A 26,802-nucleotide genomic window follows, 5' to 3' on the forward strand; every position below is an offset into this window, starting at 1 on the left:
ATTTGGCTTGTCGCCCACCATATCTGGCACTAGACCAGCCATGGGCTTCTTTCCTTTCTTGTCTTCCTTGTCTTCAGAATCAGCTGGCGTTTTCTTTGTAGGACAGTTGTAAGCAATGTGGCCAGGCTGCTCACATATAAAGCATTTGTTCTCTGTCCTCAGGACCTTCTTTTGCTCTTCTGACTTGCGAGGAAAACGTCTTTTCCATTTCTTTGCTGGTCCTTTTTCTGATTCAGCCGTAGCTTTGTCTTTCCCTGCGTTGGCTGACTCCTGAGTCCCTTTAGGAGCCCCATTGGGAACGTGCTTCTTGGCTGAATTTTTCTTGCCTGATCCTGCCTTGACGCCAGTGTTAAATTCACAATCTTCTCCCTTGAGCAAACCATTGCCAGTGTTTGCTACCTCGATGAGCTGCGTCAAAGTAGTGACTTTGGTCTTTGTGCAGTATTTTCTCAATCCTTTGGGTAGGCCACAACAGTATTTTTCTATCTGTTCTGTCAATGGCACAAACCTATAGGAAGTTACTGGAAGTAGAGCTTTCCAAAACTTCCGATTGTAATCATCCAGATTTCTGCAAGTGGCAGCATTAAGCTGGTGCCATTCTGTCATGACATCTGCTTCGAAATCATCAGATAACCAAGCTGCTGCAAAAATCTGCTTGAAGTAAATCCATGTGGACGGAGCTTGCCCTTGAAGCAATAAAGTTGTCCACCATTGTCCCGCATTCCCTGTCAAGAAAGTGGCTGCCTTGCGGACCTTTGAAGCCTCTGTAAAGTTTCCCCCTGCATAGGCCTTGTCAAACTGCTGGAGGAATGAAAGAGCCTTCTTCCTGTCATCAAACCCTGTAAAGGTCGTGAATGACACTCCTTTGCCACCTTCTTTGTACGGAGTTGGCCTCTCCAGCGGCGTTAAATTGTCATATGGAAGTGACTGAAACATGGGAACACTATTAAGGTTCATCTGTGTTCCTTGGCCGCTATTAACTTGACCTGGAAATGCCATATTTGGCTGCTGATTTGTAATTCCAGCCATGCCAAAATTTGCTTGTGGCATCCCAAATTGTCCCTGAGTGCTTTGAAACCCTGGTTGCATACCCATGACACTGTACATGGGGTTAGGCATCATCGTTTGAGCACCCGCAAACACTGTTCCTGGCGTATAAAACTGATTTCCAGGTGCATGACCAGCCATGCTTTGGAATACGGATCCACCTCCAAAATAGCCAGGGTGTACTGAAGGTGGTGGGAAGACCTGTTGCATAGCCTGTAAGTTGCTTCCCTGCCCATTAGAACCAGCTATAGGCTGCTGAAAGGTGGCGGGCTGAATTGGTACAGCTTGAAAAACTGGCATCTCAGCCACCTGTTCTTGCACCTTAGGCATACGTTGTGGAGACTGCATGTTCTCCGTCAAGTGTACAGGTGTTTCCATTGACTGTGCGGTATGAATCACCTGTGTTCGAGCCTTAACAGGCTTTTGAATATGATCCAGTGACCCAACTTGCTGAGACGGAACAGGAGGTTGCAGAAAGGCTAAAAACCTTGGGTTCTGCATTACTTGTGTGAACATAGCCACAGCAGTAGCCAACTGGGTCCTGAATATATCATCATCAGTCTGTGGTGGTCTTGAGGACTCACCCACTTCATGTGTCTGTTGACCCTGTGAAGAGGAAACCTCTTCAGTCACATCATCTGGTCTGTCAGCCATAATTACAATTCCCTGTGTCTCGTCTATGATCCCCTGTGTCTTCAAGCCGAAAACTGACCAAGGCTCACTTCTATGGGAAAAAGTGATTTAATCCCGTCGATGGAACCATGAAACCGGCCTGTTCAATCCAAAAAGGGCGGTAGACTTTACTTCAAACCTTGATTTAGCTTTCACCCATTATTAGTCGTCTATTTTACCTGTACTTTCAAGACACAACAAAGGGGAGAGGGATACAGGCTGCTAGATTGCACCTGTATGAGTAGACGGACACCAGATTGGCCCCTAACTTAGGCGCCCCTTTCGGTATTTCTTTATTGTTCAAAAGAGGGAATAAACGTTGTGGTTCCCTACAAGCTGCCCCGCACAAACTCGGCTGAATTTCCACTGTTCCAGCCTGATTTCGGCAGCATAACTGTACTAGAACCCTTCACGGTCAGTATTCCCACGCATTGAATGACTTTCCCGACGCATACGGGCACTTTGCAAAACCTGGCGAGAATCTGCAGCACGCTGAATTCTCTGTTTTCAGCCCTGAAAATGCGCCAGATCGCCTGTACAGCGGTCCCCTTGCGTCCCCGAACCTCCTGGGGGTATTAGGGTCCGTTTAGGGCCAAAACCCTAAACCTGCAAAAATACACAGCAGGCTGTAATTCACTGTTTCGGGCTCCGTTCCGCGTGCCGGTCGCATCCCTAGCAAGTCCTCGAGCTCCCGCACCTGTAGGGCTACTTGCCCTTTGAATCGGACGAGATTTCTGGCGTGAAACCTCTCCGAATTCACCTGTACCTGCGGGGGGATTAGCCGCTAGCTAATCCAGTACCTGTGCAAGAGGCTCTTGCCTCGGCAATCGCGCATGAACCCACACAACTGTACATTGGTCAAATGAAGAGCCCACTAGAGGGGCATAACATACTGCCAAAGGGGAGAGAGAGGGCAGTGCGTAGCGTGCAGGGCATCACTCCTGGCACCGCACTGTGCATAAGAGGGAAAGCAAGCACTCCATAGCTCTTAACCTGTGACAGAGACTTGCAAAATGAGCCTCCCAGCTATAAATCACGTTTTTGCCTTCTCTATAAGTAGTAAACTGGCCTCAGAGTGCCAAGTGTCACTCATTTGTGCATTTTCCCGCTTTAGACCCTCGGGTCTAAAAATATCTCACCTGCAGCCTCTGTTGACTTGGCCACAGAGTAACAAAATGATCCCCATGTCAAACTGCACGTAATGACGCGAAGACATTTTCAGGTCCCAAAATAGCAGTTCCCTAAATTTTAGGAGATGCTGCCATTGTATCTTTCTAGGTCATCCGACCCTCTTTGTACACTGCGGCCACATCCAGAACTGAAATGTAGCCTCTGTAGCAAAGGATTCCACTTTGGCTAGTCAATGACCCCACTTGGCTAACCATAGTCCTTGTCCAACCTTAGTGCTCTCTTGCCCTCAGGCCTGGACTCCCTCTGGACAGTTCCACACTAGCTATGCAATGCAGGGCAGTTAGATTTCCCGAGGGGTGTTTCCAAAAAGTGAAAGTAAATAGATAATAAGAAAGAAATCAACAAAAAGGATAGATAGTAGTCACACGCTGGTGACAGCTGGATACCAGGCTATGCACTCAGTTTTTCCACCACCCACGGTACATCCTGGGTATTTCGGGGGTGGATCAGTGTTTCAAAGTATGGCTGGTTATGCGTCTGGAAGTCAGCCGTACATGCCAGGAACAGTGTTCGGGGGTATGCAAGGCATCATGCCAAACCCCATGTATGGTACTATCGGCATGCAGCAAGGTTTCCACGGCAACCAGGGCCAGTTTGGGGTGCCACAGGGTCATTTTGGCATGGCTGGTTTTTCTAGACAGCAGCCAGATATTGCACCTCTGACGCAAAATGTGAATGGCCAACACGTCCCGATCATGCCTAGTACAGTGCCCATGTTGCAGACCATTCCGTATGACAACTTGGGGGCACTAGAGAAGCCGAAGGCTTACAAAGAAGGTGGTGCAGCAGTAAAGGACCTTCAGTGGTTTCGAGGACAAGACAAAGGCACTCACTTTCCTCCAGCAGTTTGATACAGCTTATGCGGGAGGGAATTTTACAGAGGCCTCGAAGGTTAGGAAAGCTGCCACTTTCTTAAAGGACAATGCGCTGACATGGTGGACAACATTGTTAATGCAAGGACAGGCACCCGCCACTTGGGTTTACTTCAAGCAAATGTTTGCATCTGCTTGGCTATCAAATGAATTTGAAGCCGATGTCTTGACAGATTGGCACCAGCTTACGGCAGCTTCGTGCAAGAGCTTGCTGGAGTACAATAGGAGGTTTTGTAAAGCATTACTCTCAGTGACCTCCTACAGATTTGTGCCACTGACAGAGCAGATAGAGAAGTATTGTTGTGGGTTGCCTAAAGGGCTTCGCGATTACTGTACAAAGAATAGAGTGGCTACCCTTACTCATCTTATGGAAGTTGCGAACACTGGTCTTGCCCTGTTGAAAGGAGAGGACAGTGGATTTCCGAGCAGTGATAAAGGAGGGCAGCAAAAGAAAAATTCAGCGAAGAAGCCCTTTGTGAAGACGGCTCCTGATGCGTCACAGGGGTCTGAACAGGCCACCAAAGACAAGGATTCAGCTGGGACTTCTGGAGCGCAGGCAAAGAAACAGAAAAGGAAGCCTTTTGTGCGCAAGTCGCTCGAGGAAAAGAAGGTCCTAATGGCTGAGAACAAATGCTTTATATGTGAGCAGCCTGGTCACTTTTCTATCAATTGTCCACAAAGGAAAAGGCCAGCTGACTCAGAGGATAAAGAAGACCAGAAAGGCAACGCCAACAGGGAATGATGGTATATGGACCATTATCTGCAGGTTCAGCAAGCAGGCCCATTTTAACCCTGTCAGGAAGAAGATAAAATCTGATCAGATGGCACGCTTGTTCATGTACAATGTGTTTAAGTACCATGGTATGCCACAATCGATTATCAGTGATCGTGATCCTCGCATGACCAGTTTGTTCTGGAGAGGATTGTTTGAGAACATGGGTACTACGCTCAAGTTCTCGTCTTCGTTTCATCCACAAACTGATGGACAGTCAGAAGAGGCTAATTCTACTGTCTTAGATCTGCTGAAATGCTATGTGTCAGATAATAAGGGCAAGTGGGAACAGTATTTGCCTATGCTTGAGTATGCGTACAATAATACGGTGCATTCGTCTACTGGCAAAGCACCTTTTGAAATTGTTGAAGGCGGCAAAAAGGTTCCTCCCATTTTGCACACAAAGGACAAGATCTTTGAGGCAGATCGATATGTTGAGAACATGGATGAGATGTATAAGAAGATTAAAGTTGCCTTGGAGAAGACTCAGGCAAAACAGAAAAAGGCTGCTGATCGTCACCGTCGTGAATTGCTACTATCACCTGGTGATTGGGTTCTCTTAAGGTTCGAAAAGGCAAGGTTAAAGAAGATGAAGGGCAAGGAACGGCTGTTTCCTAAGCTTCGCATGCGTTACTATGGGCCTTTTCAAGTGCTTGACAAGATCAGCGATGTGGCTTACAGGCTGAAATTGCCTGATGCATGGAAGATTCATAATGCGTTTCATGTGAGTCTTCTAAGACCCTTCGTGGGTGATGTGCCAGAAGATATGCCAGTTGAGGATCAGCCAGAAGTTGAAGAACTTGATGAGATCTTGGTACCTGAGCAAGTTTTGGCACATAAGGACAGAAAAGTTAAAGGACAAGTTGCAAGACGCTATTTGGTGAAGTTCAAGAACTATCCGCCTATGGATGCAAAGTGGATGGAAGAGCATGAACTGTCAGAGTCACCAAATGTATTGCAGCTTTACCTTGAAGCCTTTGGGTTACAGCCTACTTATGCCCCAACCCAACGTGTGCAAAGGAGGGGTAATGATAGAGCTAGTACATCAAATGTACATATGAATTCAATGCCATAGATGGAAATGGCAAAAGTATGAAGGCCTCATTAAGTCATTTGTATCTATGTATGTTACGACCTTTCTTGCGGATACATGCGATGATAAAAGAGTGTTAATAGCACAAGATCATCAGTGGCGTGTATTTATGGTATGCAATCGAGGACGTTTGCGATTTCAAGAGGGGGGTATGTCACGAGGACGTGGCAGTTATTAACCATGTCACAGAGATGTGGCAACTGCTAACCTTGGTTGTTGGTTTCTTTCCAATGGGGTTTATTTTATTTGTTTAAGACCCTCTTTTTGAAGTAGCAAACGGTCGGACATTGTATGGCCAATGTGAACGGTAGATTCACCCGCAGACGGGAAGTGGTCGGCACTGGAATTCGTATGGTAAGAGGATGTCTAGGCTCAGAGCAAGATCATATAGGTCCCCCCGTCGCACTTAGCAAGTTGGTGGATGCTAGGAAGTGAACTCAATTAAGGCGTAAAGTCAAGGTGGGACTTCCAACAAAAAGTATGCCAAAGTTGGGCCACATTGCATTTTTGGATGCGGTCCCAATGAGGATAGCTGGTCAGAAGACCAGTGGGAGCCCAACGGAAGCATCTCCTAAAATTTAGGGAACTGTTATTTTGGGCCGTGAAATGTGTTCGCGTCATTACCTTCGGTATGACTAGGGGAACACTTTATAACTCTGCCGTGAAGTCAACTGACGCGTCGGTTGGGATATTTTTAAGCGGCGAACCCGAAACGGGAAAATGCTTGTAAATGCGCCAAGTGTCACATTTTCAGGGACTTGCCTCTTCCAGAAAAATGGGCGCTGATTTTTAAGCTGGGAGAAGCCTCATTTGCAACCTGTCACAGGTTAAGAGCTATGGAGTGCTTTCTTTCCCTCTCATGTACAGTGTGGTGCTAGGAGTGATGCCCTGCACACTACACACTGCTCTCTCTCTCCCCTACGTGCAGTTATGTGATGCCCCACAAGAGGGCTACTCATTTGACTGATGTACAGTTGTGTGGGTTCATGCTTTTGTGCTGAGGCAAGAGCCTCCTTGAGCAGGAACAGGGGTAGCTAACTGCTGCTCCAAAGCAGGCACTGGTGAGGGTCATAACCTCACCGTACAGGTGCAAAATCAGCGCTGTGTATGCGCTGTAAATTCACTGTTTTTCAACCATACGGACGCCAGGATCATTGGGAATCGTGCCCCACTGGCAAAGGACAGTTAGGGGACTGTTTGGGGCTGAAAACAGGGCAAAAACCAGTAAATACAGCATGCTGAATTTACTGTTTTTGGACAGGAATCAGAGGGTATACGCCAGTGCAAGCGAGTTCCAGCAGGGGAATTGGTTTCGCGCAAGTTTTGGGGCTGTTATGCTGCCGAAATTTGGCCAAATCAAATGGTATCTAGGTGGATACACGTGAAGGATTCCCAGGACCTTACCTTGTAATTTACCCTCCTAAAGAATAAAGAAATACCGAAAGGGGCGCCAATTTTGGGGCCTACAGGTTGTCGGCGTCTGCTCGGAGCATTCTAGCTTCTGAGCCGTGTGTGAGTTGAAGTGTTAATTCCCATTACAGGTTCTCTTTGCAAAGTGCTCTGTGTGTGTGTATAAAGTAAAGAATTTCGGGTGAAAGCCAACGCCTACCGCCCTACGGGCCGGTTACACTCTCCCAATGAAAAAACAGCATATGTACAATGAGGCTAAATCAAGACATGGGAGGAGGGAAAAGCCACACAGGTGGACGGTAATGCCATCTGAGTACACCCTGGACCATGGTGAAGAAAGGCCCAGGACGCAAGAATCGAAAGAAAGCCTCTTTGCGCTCCCGCATGCGGTCGGAGTTGCGATGGAGTCTCTCGAGCTATCCTCTGAGAGTATGGATCAGCTCTAACCAAAGATCCCGAACAGTCTCTGCTAGTGGTATAGGTCGAGCCTCGAAGATGCGGAAGCAACGGGCCCGCCAGATGAACCAGAGTGTCAAGCCACTGATGAGCTCCCAGCACTCCTCTCTCTCACTGCACCACTCCTGTGGAGTAAGCTCTGTGGCAGGCTGAAGTGTAGGTCGACCCCTTTGCATCACTATCATCCTGCTGGTGAAAGCTCAAACTGGAGGGTCGGGCCCGTGAGAGTGGACCAAGCAGCTGCCCCCCAAGTGTATTGTCGAGCTGTGGAAAGAGCTGGCATCAGCCGAAGAACACGAAGCCAGTGGCCACACCTATTGTGCCAAAGAACAGTTCCAAAGACAGTGACGCTGACTCTCCACAAGATGGTCACATTGCACAAGCTGCACATGCGGCCGAGAGACCACTATGTCAAGCCAGCTCCCAACTGTTGTAGCTCTGTGTGCGACCAGCCACTGGAACAAAGTGACTCGTCTCGGCTGTCTGAAGTCCCACAACCTCTCCCAAAAAGCTGCCAAGAACTCAGCTACGAGACCCTCCTCCTGCCAATGAGATGCTGCAACAGGGCGAGCCTCTCTCTGTGCTGCCAGTATGTGACGTCCCTGTCGAACAGTGTACTGAAAGAAAGGACACCTGGGTGGTCTGCAGAGCAGAAAGGGTCCCTCCAAAGCCACTCTCCAGGATCCCATTGCACTCGTGTCAATGGACAGCTCTTCCAAGCCCACAGTCTCCAGAGGTAACTCTGTTCAGAGCATCTGTCACCAGCGTGTGACTACTATCTATCTTTTTTGTTGATTTCTTTCTTATTATTTATTTACTTTCACTTTTTGGAAACACCCCTCAGGAAATCTAACTGCCCTGCATTGCATAGCTAGTGTGGAACTGTCCAGAGGGAGTCCAGGCATGAGGGCAAGAGAGCACTAAGGTTGGACAAGGACTATGGTTAGCCAAACTGGGATCATTGACTAGCCAAAGTGGAATCCTTTGCTACAGAGGCTACATTTCAGTTATGGGTGTGGCTGCAGTGTACAAAGGGGGTCAGATGACCTAGAAAGATACAATGGCAGCATCTCCTAAAATTTAGGGAACTACTATTTTGGGACCTGAAAATGTCTTCGCGTCATTACGTGCAGTTTGACATGGGGATCATTTTGTTACTCTGTGGCCAAGTCAACTGAGGCTGCAGGTGAGATATTTTTAGACCCGAGGGTCTAAAGTGGGAAAATGCACAAATGAGTGACACTTGGCACTTTGAGGCCAGTTTACTACTTATAGAGAAGGCAAAAACGTGATTTTCAGCTGTGAGCTCATTTTCAAGTTTCCTGTCACAAGTTAAGAGCTATGGAGTGCTTGCTTTCCCTCCTATGTACAGTGCGGTGCCAGGAGTGATGCCCTGCACACTACGCACTGCCCTCTCTCTCCCCTATGGCAGTATGTTATGCCTCTCTAGTGGGCTTTTCAATTGACCAATGTACAATTGTGTGGGTTCATGCGCGATTGTCGAGGCAAGAGCCTCTTGCACAGGTACTGGATTAGCTAACGGCTAATCCCCCCGCAGGAACAGGTGAATTCGGAGAGGTTTCACACCAGAAATCTCGTCCGATTCAAAGGGCAAGTAGCCCTACAGGTGCGGGAGCTCGAGGACTTGCTACGGATGCGACCGGCACGTAAAACGGAGCCTGAAACAGTGAATTACAGCCTGCTGTGTATTTTTGCAGGTTTAGGGTTTTGGCCCTAAACGGTCCCTAATACCCCCAGGAGGTTCGGGGACGCGAGGGAACCGATGTACAGGTGATCTGACGCATTTTCGGGGCTGAAAACAGAGAATTCAGCGTGCTGCAGATTCTCGCCAGGTTTTGCAAAGTGCCCGTATGCGTCGGGAAAGTCATTCAATGCGTGGGAATACTGACTGTGAAGGGTCCTAGTACATTTATGCTGCCGAAATCGGGCCGGAACAGTTGAAATTCAGCCAAGCTTGTACGAGGCAGCTTCTAGGGAACCACAGCGTTTATTCCCTCTGTTAAACAATAAAGAAATACCGAAAGGGGCGCCTAAGTTAGGGGCCAATCCGGTGTCGGTCTTCTCATACAGGTGCATTCTAGCAGCCTATATCCCTTTCCCCCGTGTTGTGTCTTGAAAGTACAGGTAGAATAGACGACTAATAATGGGTGAAAGCTAAATCAAGGTTTGAAGTAAAGTCTACCACCCTTTTTGGATTGAACAGGCCGGTTTCATGCTTCCATCCCCGGGATTAAATCACTTTTTCCCATAGAAGTGAGCCTTGGTCAGTTTGGGCTTGAATACACAGGGGATCATAGACCAGACACAGGAAATTGCAATTATGGCTGACAGACCAGATGATGTGACTGAAGAGGTTTCCTCTTCACAGGGTCAACAGACACATGAAGTGGGTGAGTCTTCAAGACCACCACAGACGGATGATGATATATTCAGGACCCAGTTGGCTACTGCTGTGGCTATGTTCACACAAGTAATGCAGAACCCGAGGTTTTTAGCCTTTCTGCAACCTCCTCTTCTATCTCAGCAACTTGGGTCACTGGATCACATTCAAAAGCCTGTTAAGGCTCGAGCACAGGTGATTCATACTGCAGAGTCAATGGAAACACTTGTACACTTGACAGAGAACATGCAGTCTCCACAATCTGTGCCTAAGGTGCAAGAACAGGTGCTGAGATGCCAGTCTTTCAAGCTGTACCAGTTCAGCCAGCCACCTTTCAACAGCCTATAGCTGGTTCTAATGGGTAGGGAAGCAACCTACAGGCTATGCAACAAGTCTTCCCACCACCTTCAGTACACCCTGGCTATTTTGGAGGTGGATCGGTATTCCAGAGCATGGTCATGCACTTGGAAATCAGTTTTACACGCCAGGAATAGTGTTCGGGGGTGCTCAAAGGATGACGCCTAACCCCATGTACAGTGTCATGGGTATGCAACCAGGGTTTCAAAGCACTGAGGGCCAATTTGGGATGCCACAGGCAAATTTTGATATGGCTGGAATTATAAATCAGCAGCCAAATATGGCATTTCCAGGTCAACTTAATTGCGGCCAGGGAACACAAATGAACCCTAACAGTGTTCCCATGTTTCAGTCACTTCCATACGACAATTTAACGCCGCTGGAGAGGCCAACTCCGTACAAAGAAGGTGGCAAAGGTGTGACATTCACGACCTTTACAGGGTTTGATGATAGGAAGAAGGCTCTCTCATTCCTCCAACAGTTTGACAAGGCCTATGCAGGGGAAACTTTACAGAGGCTTCAAAGGTCCGCAAGGCAGCCACTTTCTTAACAGGGAATGCGGGACAATGGTGGACAACTTTATTGCTTCAAGGGCAAGCTCCGTCCACATGGATTTACTTCAAGCAGATTTTTGCAACAGCATGGTTATTTGATGACTTTGAAGCAGATGTCATGACAGAATGGCACCAGCTTAATGCTGCTACTTGCAAGAATCTGGATAATTACAATCGGAAGTTTTGGAAATCTCTACTTCTAGTAACTTCCTATAGGTTTGTGCCATTGACATAACGTATTGAAAAATACTGTTGTGGCCTACCCAAAGGATTGAGAAAGTATTGCACGAGGACTAAAGTCACTACTTTGACGCAGCTCATCGAGGTAGCAAACACTGGCAATGGTTTGCTCAAGGGAGAAGATTGTGAATTCAATACTGGCGTCAAGGAAGGATCCACCAAGAAAAATTCAGCGAAGAAGTATGTTCCCAAGGAGGCTCCGAAAGTGACTCGGGAGCCAGCCAACACAGGGAAAGACAAAGCTACGACTGAATTAGAAAAGGGACCAGCGAAGAAATGGAAAAGACGTTTTCCTCGCAAGTTGGAAGAGCAAAAGAAGGTCCTAAGGTCAGAGAACAAATGCTTTATCTGTGAGCAACCTGGCCACATTGCTTACAATTGTCCTACAAAGAAAAGGCCAGCTGATTCTGAAGACAAGGAAGACAAGAAAGGAAAGAAGCCCATGGTTGGTCTAGTGCCAGATATGGTGGGCGACAAGCCAAATTCAAATGCAAGTGAGCTTTGCAGAGCATGGGGAAAGGTCAGGGATCAAACAGTGCTTATCTTCTTTGATCCAAGTGCCAAAGCCAATTTCATTTCCCCAGAATTGGCTTCAAAGTTGGGAATCAGACCTGAAGAGATGGGGTATACAATAGAGGCAGGTTTGGCATGTCCTGGCCATACAGAGGCTGTGACACCCATCATCGAAAAGTTGCGCCTACATATCCAGTCCTATGTAGATATTGAAGAATTTTACATCATGCCACTGGACGGATGTGATGTGTTGCTAGGTATTCCTTGGTTGTTTCGTGTACAGGGAATCATGGATGCCTACAACAAAAAAATCACTGTACAGAGCAAGGGAAAGACTCACATTCTGGATGTAAAGCTTAGAGGAGAGTCTATTCCCACTGTATCAGCTTCTGCTATTACTTCTGTAATGAAAAAGCATCTTTCTGCGTACTTGGTTTTTGCACGTGAAGTATTAGATTGTGATGAATCAAATTTATCTGTGTTAGATAAAGAAAGGTCAATGTTTTTACAACAGTATAGTGACTATTTCTCCGATTCATTACCGTCTCAATTACCGCCAGAGAGACCCGAGGACCATGCGATAGATTTGGTGCCAGGCAGTAGCCCACCAAATAAGCCTCCGTACAGGGTTAATGCAGCTCAACAGAAAGAGATAATGGGCCAAGTACAAGAGCTGTTAGAAAAGGGGCTGATTCAACCCAGTTCATCCCCATTCTGTTCTCCAGTGTTGTTGGTGCAGAAAAAGGATGGCTCATGGCGTATGTGCATCGACTACCGTGCACTGAACAAGAATACCATCAAGAATAGGTTCCCTATACCTAGAATTGATGACATTCAGGACAAATTAGAAGCAACAGCTATGTTTAGCACGATAGATCTAAAGAGTGGGTACCATCAGATCCGCATTCGATCAGAGGATGTGCACAAGACTGCTTTTAGAACAACGTTTGGCCTTTACGAATTTTTAGTGATGCCCTTTGGTCTCACAAATGCTCCTGCTACGTTCAATAGGATGATGGACAGAATTTTCCGTCCACACAAGCAGTTTGTTGGTACATTCTTTGATGACATGATAGTCTACTCAAAGAATGAAGAGGAGCATAGGCATCACTTGGCCATTGTGTTCCAAGAGCTACGCAGTCATAGGTTGCTCATCAATGCAAAGAAAAGTGAGTTTTTTCTGGAAAACATTCACTTTCAGGGACGCATTGTCTCAAAGGATGGTGTCAGAATGGATCCTGCAAAAGTTGAAGCGATCAAGTCATGGCCAGATTTGAAGACGTTGCACGATGTCCGAAGTTTCTTGGGACTATGCTCCTATTACAAAATGTTTATCCGAAATTTCGTTGAGATTGCTTCATCTTTACATGCACTTCAAAAGAAGGCAGTCACCTTTAGATAGACACAGAAAGAGATTTCGGCTTTTAATCTCTTAAAGGAAAAGATGACTTCAGCTTCAGTCATTGTGTTGCCAGATCTTAGGAAGTCATTTGTGGTCCAGTGTGACGCCTGTGGTAGTAGCATTGGTGCAGTGCTAATGCAAGATGGCAGGGTAGTAGCCTATGAGAGTAGAGTCTTGCAAGGGCCAGAGATGACCATGCAGGTCTATGAGAGAGTTACTGGTTGTGATTCATGCGCTCTAAAGTTGGAAACACTACCTGCTAGGTGCAGACTTCGTTGTCCAAACGGACCATCAGACCTTGCGATACTTCTTGACACAGACAAAGTTATCTGAGCAGCATATGCGATGGGCAAATATCTTGTCCATGTCCATTTTCAGATTGTACATGTGGAAGGCAAGAAGAACGTTGTGGCTGATGCCTTGTCAAGGAAGCCACAAATTTCAGCTGAGTCAATTCCTTATCATCATGAACTTGATGATATGAGAGAACAGTATGCAAATGATGAAGATTTTGCAAGGGTCTTCGAGCAGCTAATGGATGGACGACGTCATGAACACTATCTTCTCATGGGTTCATGATGATGCATGGCAGACTGTGTGTCACAAAGCCATTGCGACACAAAGTTATGGAAGAGAGTCATGTCCCACCGTATGCAGGGCATCATGGTATAGATGCTACAGTTAAAGCAGTTGAGACATTCTTCTACTGGCCTACATTGAGAAGAGATGTGGATGCATGTGTGCGAGAATGCCTAATTTGCCAGAAGGTCAAGTTTGACAGGCAAAAGGCACCAAGGTTATTGCAACCACTACCTATTCCAGATAAACCATGGGAAAGTATTGCTATGGGTTTTATCTTTGATCTTCCGAGAACGCAGACAGGAAACGATGGTATTTGGACCATTATTTGTAGATTCAGCAAACGGGCTCATTTTATTCCCGTCAGGAAGAAGATAAAACCAGATCAGATGGCACGCTTGTTTATGAGCAATATTTTCAAGTATCATGGCATGCCACAGTCGATTGTTAACGATCGTGATCCACGCATGACAAGTTTCTTCTGGAGAGGCTTGTTTGAGAATATGGGCACAACGCTCAAATTCTCTTCATCATTTCATCCTCAAACAGATGGGCAATCAGAAGAGGCAAATTCTAATGTCCTAGATCTGCTAAAGTGCTACGTGTCAGAGCATAAAGGAAAGTGGGAGCAGTATTTGCCATTGGTGGAGTATGCATACAATAATACAGTGCATTCATCAACTGGCAAGGCACCTTTTGAGATAGTTGAAGGTGGCAAGAAAGTTCCTCCCATACTGCATACAAAGGACAAGATATTTGAAGCAGATAAGTATGTTCAAGACATGGATGAAATGTACAAGAAGGTCAAAGTGGCCTTAGAAAAGACTCCAGCAAAGCAAAAGAAAGCAGCTAATCGTCACCGTCCTGAAGTAGTATATTCACTTGGTGATTGGGTGCTTTTACGCTTTGAAAAGGCAAGGTTAAAGAAGATGAAGAGCAAGGAAAGACTGGTTCCAAAGCTCAGCATGCGTTACTATGGGCCTTTTCAAGTGTGCGACATAATCAGTGATGTTGCATATAGGCTGAAATTGCCTGACAGTTGGAAGATTCACAATGCGTTTCATGTGAGTCTTCTCAGACCCTATGTGGGTGATGTGCCAGAAGATATGCCAACTGAAGATCAGCCGGAAGTCAAGGAACTTGACGAGATCTTGGTCCCGGAACAGATTTTGGCACATAAAGAAAGGAAAGTGAAAGGCAAGGTTGCTAGGCGTTACTTGGTAAAGTTCAGAAACTATCCACCAATGGATGCTAAGTGGATGGAAGAAGGTGAACTTGCAGAGTCACCAACTGTGTTATCACTTTACCTGGAAGCCTTCGATTTGCAACCTACCTTGACCCCTTGAGTTTCAAAGCTACATGGATTGTCAGTGTGACAATGGCTTCTGAATCAAATGATGTACATGGTAATTAAAGTGAGCTCAAATAAAATACCTGTTACATGAATGTTAGAGATGTACAGATTGTCAGTTTGGCAATTGCTCTTATGGAATGTCCAAAAGTATGGTTAGTGCTATAGAAGTGAGTATTTCTTGTCAGTTTGTCAAGAATACAGTAATTGCTTCTATTAAAGGGTACATGTGTAACTGCATTCTTAAACTGTCGGTTTGGGTATGCTCGAAAGTGTTACGGGATCCAACGTGTACTATAAGACAGTGGCAAAATGTGTAGCTGCCATTTTGTCATTGGAAATTTAGTGACTCCAAGCAATGGCAGAGTGAGAAGCTACCACTATGTCATTGGGACAGGGTTCACACGCAAGCAATACAGTGTTGACGAGGTGTTGAATACACCAGGGTTGACAATGAGCATGTATGTGTGTCGTACATGTGTCGACAGGTGTTGAATACATCAGTGTTGACTGTGAGTATGTACGACATAGATGCAAACAAGGACGTTTGAGATTTAAAGAGGGGGGTATGTCACCAACGTGTGACTACTATCTATCCTTTTTGTTGATTTCTTTCTTATTATTTATTTACTTTCACTTTTTGGAAACACCCCTCAGGAAATCTATCTGCCCTGTATTGCATAGCTAGTGTGGAATTGTCCAGAGGGAGTCCAGGCCTGAGGGCAAGAGAGCACTAAGGTTGGACAAGGACTATGGTTAGCCAAACTGGGGTCATTGACTAGCCAAAGTGGAATCCTTTGCTACAGAGGCTACATTTCAGTTATGGGTGTGGCTGCAGTGTACAAAGGGGGTCAGATGACCTAGAAAGATACAATGGCAGCATCTCCTAAAATTTAGGAAACTGCTATTTTGGGACCTAAAAATGTCTTCGCGTCATTACGTGGAGTTTGACATGGGATCATTTTGTTACTCTGTGGCCAAGTCAACTGAGGCTGCAGGTGAGATATTTTTAGACCCGAGGGTCTAAAGCGGGAAAATGCACAAATGAGTGACACTTGGCACTTTGAGGCCAGTTTACTACTTATAGAGAAGGCAAAAACGTGATTTTCAGCTGTGAGCTCATTTTCAAGTTTCCTATCACAGGTTAAGAGCTATGGAGTGCTTGCTTTCCCTCCTATGTACAATGCGGTGCCAGGAGTGATGCCTTGCACACTACGCACTGCCCTCTCTCTCCCCTATGGCAGTATGTTATGCCTCTCTAGTGGGCTTTTCAATTGACCAATGTACAGTTGTGTGGGTTCATGCGTGATTGCCGAGGCAAGAGCCTCTTGCACAGGTACTGGATTAGCTAACGGCTAATCCCCCCGTAGGTACAGGTGAATTCGGAGAGGTTTCACGCCAGAAATCTCGTCCGATTCAAAGGGCAAGTAGCCCTACAGGAGCGGGAGCTCGAGGACTTGCTACGGATGCGACCGGCACGTAAAACGGAGCCTGAAACAGTGAATTACATCCTGCTGTGTATTTTTGCAGGTTTAGGGTTTTGGCCCTAAACGGTCCCTAATACCCCCAAGAGGTTCGGGGACGCGAGGGGACTGCTGTACAGGTGATCTGGCGCATTTTCGGGGCTGAAAACAGAGAATTCAGCGTGCTGCAGATTCTCGCCAGGTTTTGCAAAGTGCCCGTATGCGTCGGGAAAGTCATTCAATGCGTGGGAATACTGACTGTGAAGGGTCCTAGTACAGTTATGCTGCCGAAATCGGGCCGGAACAGTTGAAATTCAGCCAAGCTTGTACGGGGCAGCTTCTAGGGAACCACAGCGTTTATTCCCTCTGTTAAACAATAAAGAAATACCAAAAGGGGCGCCTAAGTTAGGGGCCAATCTGATGTCGGTCTTATCATACAGGTGCATTCTAGCAGCCTGTATCCCTTTCCCCCGTGTTGTGTCTTGAAAGTACAGGTAGAATAGACGACTAATAATGGGTCAAAGCTAAATCAAGGTTTGAAGTAAAGTCTACCGCCCTTTTTGGATTGAACAGGCCTGTTTCAGCATCTGGACGCACAGTCTAAGAGCAAGGACCCACGGGAGTTGTACTTTGCTCAAAGAGTAAAGGGGTGCCAGTCTTTGGAGCCAATCTCTCTTGGCACAGAACTATGTTGGGCCGTGTCGACTCTTTAATTGTGAAGTATTTTAAATGAATGTCTATTGTGTTGCAACACAATCTAGACTTGGGGTGTCCAAGTTTGTTACAGTATGTCACAAAATGATGACGTGGCATCCCGGAAAGAGAAACTACACGGAATAACTTGTTCCCAACTTATGGGATCCCATCCGATGGGACCCAAGGGACGCATAGATAAAAGAAAAAGAGTAAAATTGCATGGAGTTGCTGCCATGGCAGGCCCGCAAAGGGATCCCATCCGATGGGACCCAAGGGACGCATAGATAAAAGAAAGAGTAAAATTGCATGGAGTTGCTGCCATGGCAGGCCCGCAAATAGCGCTAACAGGATGACGTAGCAGTTGTACGGATTTCCGCAAAACGCGCTGAATGTTTTTGGGCCAGATACTTTTGGGACTTGAAGCTTTTGAGCTGACTACTTTTGGGGCTCTGCTCTTGGGCATCCCTTGTACTATTTATAAGAGCCCGGGGTTTCACTCTGCAGAGCACCTTGACGCAGAGTCTGAGAGCAGAGCTCCCTCGGGAGTTGTACCCTGCAATGATTAATGATAAAGAAATACAGAAAGGGGTGCCAGTTTTTGGGGCCAATGCCTTTGGGCACGGAACTACATCGAGCCGTGTTGACTCTATTTTAAATTGTGATAAAGTTTGCAAAGTGTTTTAAGTGATTCTCTCATGTGTCATGCCAAATTTTCCACTTGGGGTGTCCAAGTTTGTAACAGACACCATTATAGCGGCATCATCGATAGGTAGTAAATGGGAAAAAGAGAGAGTTTTCCTTGCCAGAGATACACTTCTTGAAACACATTGTCTCAGCGGAAGGTATAAAGATGGAAATGGCCAAGGTTGAGACCATTCGTGACTGGCTAGATTTGAAAAATGTACATGAAGTTCGAAGCTTTTTGGGTTTGTGCTCTTATTGCAGGTGGTTCATTCGAAAGTTTGCGGAGATAGCTTCTCCATTGCATGTGTTAACTTAAAAAGGGATTCCCTTTACTTGGGTAACGTCAAATTGCAACCTTTCGAACTCTCAAGGAAAAGTTGACAACGGGTCCAGTGTTGGCTTTGCCAGACTTGCAAAAGCCCTTTGAGGTTTACTGTGATGATTATGATCGCAGCTTAGGAGCAGTCTTGATGCAAGAGGACCATGTTATAGCTTACGACAACAGGATGTTCTCACGTCCTAAACAAGTTGCATAGAATTATGAGAAAGGCAGTTATTCATGCTCTTATACAATGGCGACATTTTTTACTCGAAACCGATTTTATTGCATTCACAAATCACCGGAATTTACGCTACTATCTCAGAAGCAGCTTTTTGAAAAGCAAATGCAATGGGCTACTATTCTTTTGAGTTTCACTTCCAGATTCTCCATGTTCAAGGACAGAAGAATTTAGTGGCAGACACATCGTCTCGCAAGCCATTGGTTTGGCTATTTCGATAGTTCGTTATAAAAGCTTTGAGGATATGGTAGATCAATACGCATTGATCCTGATTTTGCAGACATCTTTATCCGGTTATAGAGTGGGGAGACAGTTGCAGGATACTCTATATGAGAAGGCTATTTGATGCGGAAAACGATGTTGTGTGTTACACAGCCATTGAGGGAAAAGGTTATGACAGAGTGCCACTATCCACCTTTTTTGGGCCACCGCGGCATTGATACCACCTTGAAAGATGTCGAGCGTTACTTCTATTGGTTGAGGCTCAAAAAGGATGTGGACAAGTTTGTTCGCAATTGTTTAGTATGCCAAAAGGTCAAGTTTACACCCTCTATCTATACCTTCTCGACCATGGGAAAGCATAGCAATGGACTTTATTTTGCATCTACCCAAGACTCAGATTAGGCATGATGACATTTGGACAGTCATTGATAGATTCAGTAAGCGGGCTCACTTCATTCCGATAAAGAAGACAGTTAAGCCTGATCATTTGGCAAAACTGTTTGCCTCACAGATTTTCCGAGTACATGGTATGTCTGAGTCTATTGTTTCGAACAGAGATCCCCAATTCACAAGTTTGTTTTGACGGGCAATCTAGGAGAACATTGTCACGTGGTTGAAGTTCTCATCCTTGTTCCACCCAAGGCAATCTGAGATAGCCAATTCAGTGGTTTTGAACTTGTTGAAGTCATATATTTCGGATCAAAAGGCTCAATGGGAAAAGTATTTGCCCTTGGTGGAGTCTGCCTGCAACAACACAGTTTATACGTCGACGGGGAAGGCACCATTTGAGGGTAATTGAGGGTGCTAAGAAGGTTCCACCTATCCTAAGCACCAAAGATGAGATTTTTGAAGCAGACCACTACACTCGGGATGTTAAAGTGTGCGAAGCTCTTGAGAAGTCTCATACACGGCATAAGAAGGCAGCGAACAAGCATTGATGTGACTTGCAGCTGAAGGAGAATCATTTGGTGCTTTTACGGTTTCACAAGGCACGCCTACAAAAACAAAAGGGTAAGGAGCGGCTTTTTCCAAAGCTAAGTATGCAATACTATGGCCCTTTCCAGATTGAAGAAAAGATCAATGATGCATCCTTCAGATTGAAGCTACCAAATACTTGGAAGATTCACAATGCATTTCATGTGAGTCTATTGAAACCTTTCGAGGGTGAGGTGCCAGTGGACAGGGAGCCGAGGAGCAATCCGAAGTGGAAGAGACCGAGGAGATTCTCATTCCAGAGCAGATGCTGGCTCACAAGGAGAGAAAAGTGAAAGCTAAAGTGATACGACGGTTCTTAGTTAAGTTGTCACAAGGACGTGGCAACTGCTAACCTTAGTTGTTGGTTTCTTTCCAATGATTTTTGTTTAATTTTTGAGACCCTCTTTTTGAAGTTGCAAATGGTCGGACATTGTATGGCCAATGTGGACGGTAGTTTCACCCGCAGACGAGAAGTTGGTCGGCACTGGAACTCGTAAAGTAAAAGGATGTCTAGGCTCAGTTCAAGATCATGTAGGTCCCCCCGTCACACTTAGCAAGTTGGTGGATACTAGGAAGTGAACTCAATAAAGGCATAAAGTCAAGGTGGGATCACCACAAAAAGTATCCGACAGTTGGACCACATTGCACTTTTGGATGCAGTCCCAATGAGAATAGATGGTCAGATGACCAGTGGGAGCCCAACATCTCCTAAAAATTAGGGAACTGCTATTTTGGGCCGTGAAATGTGTTCACGTCGTTACCTTCGGTATGACAAGGAGAACATTTTATTACTCTGCTGCAAAGTCAACTGATGCACCAATCGAGAGATTTTTAGCAAGAAGCCCAATGCAGAGCAATTGCATGCATGAGTACCAAGTGGTACTTTTTGGCCAATTTACCAAGTTTGGGAGAAGAGAACTCGCAACTGACTCTTTGGAGCACTCTTAGAGGCTGTTAACTCTCCATTTTGAGCTTCCCATGACTTTACCTTGGACCAAGGAGCTCATTTTCAGCATTGGAAGGCATCAGATGCGTGTTTACAGGGCTGTTTTGCTGCGTTTTCAGCGATACGCAGGTTTTGGCAACCATGGAAATCTTCCCCTTTTTGCATCTATTTGTTCACAGATGCATTACAGGTCAAGGGCAGCAGAGGGGGCGCTCGATTTATGCTAGGGGGATGCTTCATTGAGAACCTGTCAACAGGTTAAGAGCTATGGAGTGCTTTCTTTCCCTCCCATGTACAGTGTGGTGCTAGGAGTTATGCCCTGCACGCTACACACTGCTCTCTCTCTCTCCCCTACGTGCAATTATGTGATGCCCCACAAGAGAGCTCTTCATTTGACCGATGTACAGCTGTGTGGTTTCATGATTTTGTGCTGAGCAAGAGCCTCCTTGAGCAGGAACAGGGGTAGCTAACTGCTATTCCAAAGCAGGCACCGGTGAGGGTCATAACCTCACCGTACAAGTGCGTTTTCAGCGTAGTGTATGCGCTGTAAATTGACTGTTTTTCAGCCATACGAACGCCAAAACCATTGGGAATAGTGCTCCACTGGCAAAGGACAGTTAGGGGACTGTTTGGGGCTGAAAACAGGGCCAAAACCAGTAAATACAGCATGCTGAATTTACTGTTTTTGGGCAGGAATTAGAGGGTTTATGCCAGTGGAAGTGAGTTCCAACACGGGAATTGGTTTCGCACAAGTTTTGGGGCTGTTATGCTGCCGAAATTTGGCCAAATGAAGTGGTATCTAGTTGGATATAGACAAAGGATTCCCAGGACTCTACTTTGTAAATTTACCCTCTCAAAGTATAAAGAAATACCGAAAGGGGCGCCAATTTTGGGGCCTACATGTTGTCGGCGTCTACTCAGGCATTCTAGCTTCCAAGCCGTGTGTGTGTTCAAGTGTTAATTCCCGTCGCAAGTTCTTTTTGCAAAGTGCTCTCTGTGTGTGTCTAAAGTAAAGAATTTCGGGTGAAAGCCAAAGCCTACCGCCCCACGGGCGGGTTTCATAAGTTCAAGAACTATCCGGCATTGGATGCGAAGTGGATGTAGGAGGACCTAGCAGATACTCCTCAGGCTTTGGAACTTTATCTTGAGGCTTTTCATCTAGCTTCGACTATTCCAAGAGTTCCTGATGATCAACAGGTTGAATCTGGTGCAGTCGGGACTGCACAAGAGAGGAGTTACTCCGCTCCTTTTTGTCACAAATTACCCGGATGGAATAAAGTCACTCACTTCCTTTGTGATTTCACGGATTCTGACGCGCTGACAGTATTTTGTTGTATGACTTTATGAAAGAAGTACTTTGAAATGGGAATTCTTGAAATGAATCTATTATATGTGCTCTCGTGTGTATTGTTTGATTGCATGTTTGAAAGACGAAATGACTACAGCATCGGATCCACACCATCTACATCCTCTTAGCAATTGCTAGCCATCAATCTGGAGCCAAAGAGTTCCAATCCGAGGCAACCACTGCGGGGGTCTGCAAGTATTGTGAGCCTACATTCGCAGCCACATCCGTTGCAAAGACGAGGATTCATCTAGAGCTTCCATCATACGGCAATCTAGTTGAAGCCCCAAGAGGAGCCTCTATCTTTGAGGAGTTACTTGGCAGTTTCATGAGACATCATACAGAGGACTTGCCATGGTTCGTGGACATTCCAAAGAACATATCCATTTTCATCTCCCATTCGGGGTTGCTCTCGTCGATCTTCCCACGTAGGGGCAACATAGACTGGCCGGTAATCTTTGAGGACATCAGCGTCTGCATATCCCGCCATTCGCGCTCTGAGTATCCATCCACTTTGCGGTTTGGTTCACACCATCCGAGTTGGGGCATTGTTTGTCGGTAAACAATGAGGGCATCGTTGATCCAAGAAACAGTCCATTATTTTCAAGTAGATACATCATCGCCATCCTTGTGTTTTTGACATTTCCACATCACCCAAGGGAGCAGGAGCCTCTCTCTCAAAAGTTGTCATGGAGGATATCATTTAGAAGAAACTTCATCCGAAAACATCCTATGGCGTGCATGGAGTTCGTTCGGTACCAGTACCTCACCTTAAGCAGGCAAGAATGTCACGTGCACATGGCTTTATGTGCCGTGTGGACATGCTTCATCGACTTCCAGAGCCAATTTTCATTTCCCTAGATAGGAGTGTCTAGAATCCTAGGAGGACTAGTATCGAGAATTTTGTGAGCCTGCTCGCAGGACATGCATGTCTGGACGAGTCCATTAGATTAGGCTTTCTAGTTTTGGAACCCTCTTGCATAAATGGTTTGTACACGCATTTGGACACATGTTATATTATATTACGATGGACATCTGGCATGACGTGCATGTAGATTTAGGTTAGAAGAATCCGTCGGATTCCCGGGTGGCCCTGACCAAACTTATTAATAAATCATGTTTATGATTTATTTTGTTGGGTCTTCTGGACAGTTTCCCTCGCCTAAGCCTAAGGGAGTTTATAGCTCAAAATTCAGCCCTATAAAGAGAATTGGGCAACCAAGCATTTGAACAAGTTGCAGATCAGTTAGCGCTAGCAAAAGAGCAACCTAGCATTTTCACTTTTTAGATCAGTCTCAACATTTTGCTAGAAATCGCCAGATCAACACCAACGATTCAGATCAGCACCAACGCTTTCAAATCAGTAGCCAGTGTTTTTAGATTTCAACCCCTTGCCATCCCAAGAATCAATTTAGATCTGCCTTCGCGATCTGTCAGTACGGTACTTTGGCAGCCCATCGGGTGCTCCATTGTTGTCCATCATCGACAACGTCGAGATCTGCGTTTTCCGCCCTTCATTCCTCTCACATCGGGAGTGTAAATCAGCCCCAGATCTACCCCTTGGAGGCACCCGCAAGCCCATATTAAGGACCCAAAGGTGCATCAAATCAATCCCAAAGGTGCCTCATCTTAAGAAGTTACCGCGGCGAAATTCATTATTCGAGTCGATAGAGTCTGCACTTAAGATCATTCCATTTATGCAATCTAAAGAAAATACTACATGGCAACGGTGTGGGGGGGCCTTAAGAGGGTTGGTTGGGACCCCATTGGGTGTCGTTTTCTTCTCTTTTAATCTCACTCTACACATCTCTACCACACTCTCATTCCCACTCTTCAGGGAAAAGTAAAAGAACCATCATTCAAGCTAAAAGGAATCACTAACACAAGGACTTAGGAAAGAAAGAAAAGGATTTATGTAAGTGTAAAACCTAGTCATTCAAGCTAAAAGGAATCACTAATACAAGGACTTAGGAAAGAAAGAAAAGGATTTATGTAAGTGTAAAACCTAGATCTTCACCATTTCAATTCTACTACACCTGACAAAAACAAAGCCAAGTTTACAAACATATTGCAAGGCTTTTGAAGAAGTCATTTTCTAATGCTTTAAAATTTGAGAAGCAGAACAAGATTGATCGATTTTTCACTTTTGTATTTTGGATGACTAGCCCCTATCTTGAGGAGCATTCTTTGCTAAGAGTAGACCAGTTTAAAATACACTAATTCACCCATTCTTCGTACTAAGGAGAAGAATTTGAAACTGAACATTTTACTAGAAATGCTTATGCAAAACTTAAGGAAGCCCAAATTATTTAGCAACTCACAATACTTCCATATTGGTCATCCACTAGAAGATTGATGAATTAGAAGAGCTCTTGGCCCTAGACTAGATAATGCTGTAGAATGCCTAAAGAAAGGCTTTTTATAATACATCACACAGTTCAAGTCTTTTGCAAAAATTTGCACTAGACATTTGCGAAGACTTAAAAGATCACGATTGCCTGATCCAATGTCAAGATGCTTTTGGACTTCGATAACCTCTAAATGTACAATTTGTAACATGGTGTAGTTGATGGGATGACTCCTTCACACTATGTGGTGAATGCTTACTATGATGACTCCACACGAACTTTGGATGGGCAACCACATCCACAGAGACATCAATGGGGACAATGCCTTACGATGAGATCCAATGTCATTTTCAATAGATTCGAATTGTGCACATGATTTGATCAAAGCCAAAGTACAATTTTGACCCAGACACTCTTAAGCTACACCAATCTTTCTTGTGGGGAGCATCCCTCTCCACCATCTTCTTCTCTCTTTTGTTCAATTCAGCTTACATTAAGTTTGCAATACTTATTATTAACATTATCAAACCATTCACTATTAATTTATCCGATCATTTTTCCAAAGTGGTTACACACAAATTACGAGGATAGAAGTTGAATAGTACCTGTTCAAGCGACTCATTGTGAGGCACTGCATACGAATTGCGAATATCCACAGTGCCATCAGAGGACACAGAGCCCAACAAAGTGCCAATGACCCTGTCCGTTTGATCGTTGCGCCTAATGTACGAATCACACATGTTGAAAAGCACGGTAGGGTGGACCTTAGCAACAGTCCCTGTGGGACCCGAAACCAACTGTAGAACTGTGCTTCCCATTGGCATGGCTGCAGCTCAATTGAAGTGACCTTTTCACAAAAGATCTGCCACCGGCAAGCTGTAACGTAACAAGAAACGCTTCTTAGAGCAGGAAATCCAAGCACCCAACATCACTTTCTGCAACATCAACCCAAAGAGAACCAGGTAGAATGAGATGTATATATATGCAGCTGGGCACTACAAAACCTTCACCATTGTCACCAACAAGCTCCACCTCTTACAGAAAAATATCTTCATAACCTAGTCTGCGACGATAATACCAAAAACACCCTACGTGGGCGAACCTGTGAACGTCTCGACCTCGCGTACGATCGTTGCTCCTCGCGTACACCCAGAACTTGCGCTGCGGTAGGGCTTTCAAGTTTTCTAACCCTTCTAGGCAGGGTTCAGACTACCCCTAGAGTTGTGATGTGGGCAATGCTTGCATTGTACCATTCACACTGCATCTTTTTTGGGTGCCCAACATCCGAGTTGGCACGCTGACGCACGCCGTACTTTACACTCAACTATTCCAAACTAGTAAGGCCGCCCATGAGTCGAATAGTCAAGGTCCAACCAATCAGCGATGAAAGGCGTTTGACAATACGCAACAAAAAGTGCAAGGCCCTGTAAGCAAACCATGCACAGTGTGAATTGTAACCGTTGATGGCTATTCGAATGGGTTTTTTGTGTGTGGAAAATGTGGGTGGAGCCTGTTCAGGGGGCTCACGCAATCTCAACACACCCTTATTTTATCTGAGGAAAGAGAAATGTGTAAGAACAATCCCACAATCCTTGAATTCACGATTCCCAAGGACTATCACCTGTAAGATCGTAAAGGATGTGGGAACATTGGGATCATAGGCAAGCAAGGCTCGGGAAAATGATTTTATCGAGCCTGCTACCCCTTTATAAGAAGGTAAAAACCATATAAATTTGAACTTTTCAGCTAAAAATCTTAAAATTTGAGCGGACCTCAAATCGTTCTTGTGAAAATTTGAGCGGGCATATTTTGATTCTAACAGGTTTTGGATAAAGTAAACTTGTCTTTTCCCAAGCCCTAATGGCAATGACTCGTGCACAAATATTCTGATGCATGCATGCAATCCATTAGACGGCATGGATCCCTATCTAAGTTTACTTTTTTTGTCCGAGTTTACTATTGCCTAGGCTAGTTTATTCTATAAGTTAGTGCTTTGACATGGGGGTCAAAGTACATAAGCGCACATGTTGGTTAGAATGTGAGCCTTGGAGGGGCCGCTAGGAATCAATGCATGTGAGATCCAACTATGAGCCAATTATTTCCTATCCTCCACCTTGAGATCCTCGCATTCATCCTTGGCCATAGATCCCAAGACGCACACTCCCTGCCCTATGGTGCAAAGGTTCAAAAGGGGCTTGCTCGCGCACACAATATGTGTGTGTGTGTGTGTGTGTGTGTGTGTGTGTGTGTGTGTGTGTGTGTGTGTGTGTGTGTGTGTGAGAGAGAGAGAGAGAGAGAGAGAGAGAGAGAGAAGAGCTTAGAGAGAGAGAGAGAACGTACAAGGGAAAAAGATATAGATCGGAGTGACCTGCAGTGAAATTCGGATAGATAAGCACCGCATATGACTCTTGGGATGCATTGTATAGTATGGGAAACACCTGTGATATGCAAACATTATATGCCATTTTTTATGGTCTGTTATTGGCTGCATGTATAAATGATACGTTGGGACACGGTAATTTGTCTTTTTTCCATGAAATGTATGTAACATATTGCCCTTCCATTGGTTCACATAATTGGATATGTGTATTCAAATATGTAGCTTGGTTTTCCTTGTGTGTAGCTTTTATCCCGATAATGTCTAAAGGGTAAA

General features: G+C 45.4%; 1 protein-coding gene across 2 annotated transcripts in view; it reads right to left on the reverse strand.

The window, feature by feature from the left end:
• EIF2 (eukaryotic translation initiation factor 2) overlaps positions 1 to 25,409 on the reverse strand; it is a 36,965-nt gene extending 11,556 nt beyond the window's left edge. The window contains exons 1-2 of one of the 2 annotated variants that reach the window (XM_086511130.1): positions 25,252 to 25,409; positions 24,755 to 25,025 (exon numbers count right to left, since the gene is read on the reverse strand). In XM_086511130.1, the coding sequence (XP_086367256.1) occupies positions 24,755 to 24,973 (219 nt within the window). In that variant the 5' untranslated portion in view covers positions 24,974 to 25,025; positions 25,252 to 25,409. Of the gene's footprint in view, positions 1 to 24,754; positions 25,085 to 25,251 lie in introns of both variants that reach the window. The other variant, XM_086511131.1, reaches the window with a different exon arrangement.
• Between the last annotated feature and the right edge of the window lie 1,393 nt (positions 25,410 to 26,802).

This window comes from Adiantum capillus-veneris, chromosome 4 (assembly GCF_014529385.1).
Source record: "Adiantum capillus-veneris isolate H3 chromosome 4, ASM1452938v2, whole genome shotgun sequence".
Classification (NCBI taxonomy): domain Eukaryota; kingdom Viridiplantae; phylum Streptophyta; class Polypodiopsida; order Polypodiales; family Pteridaceae; genus Adiantum; species Adiantum capillus-veneris.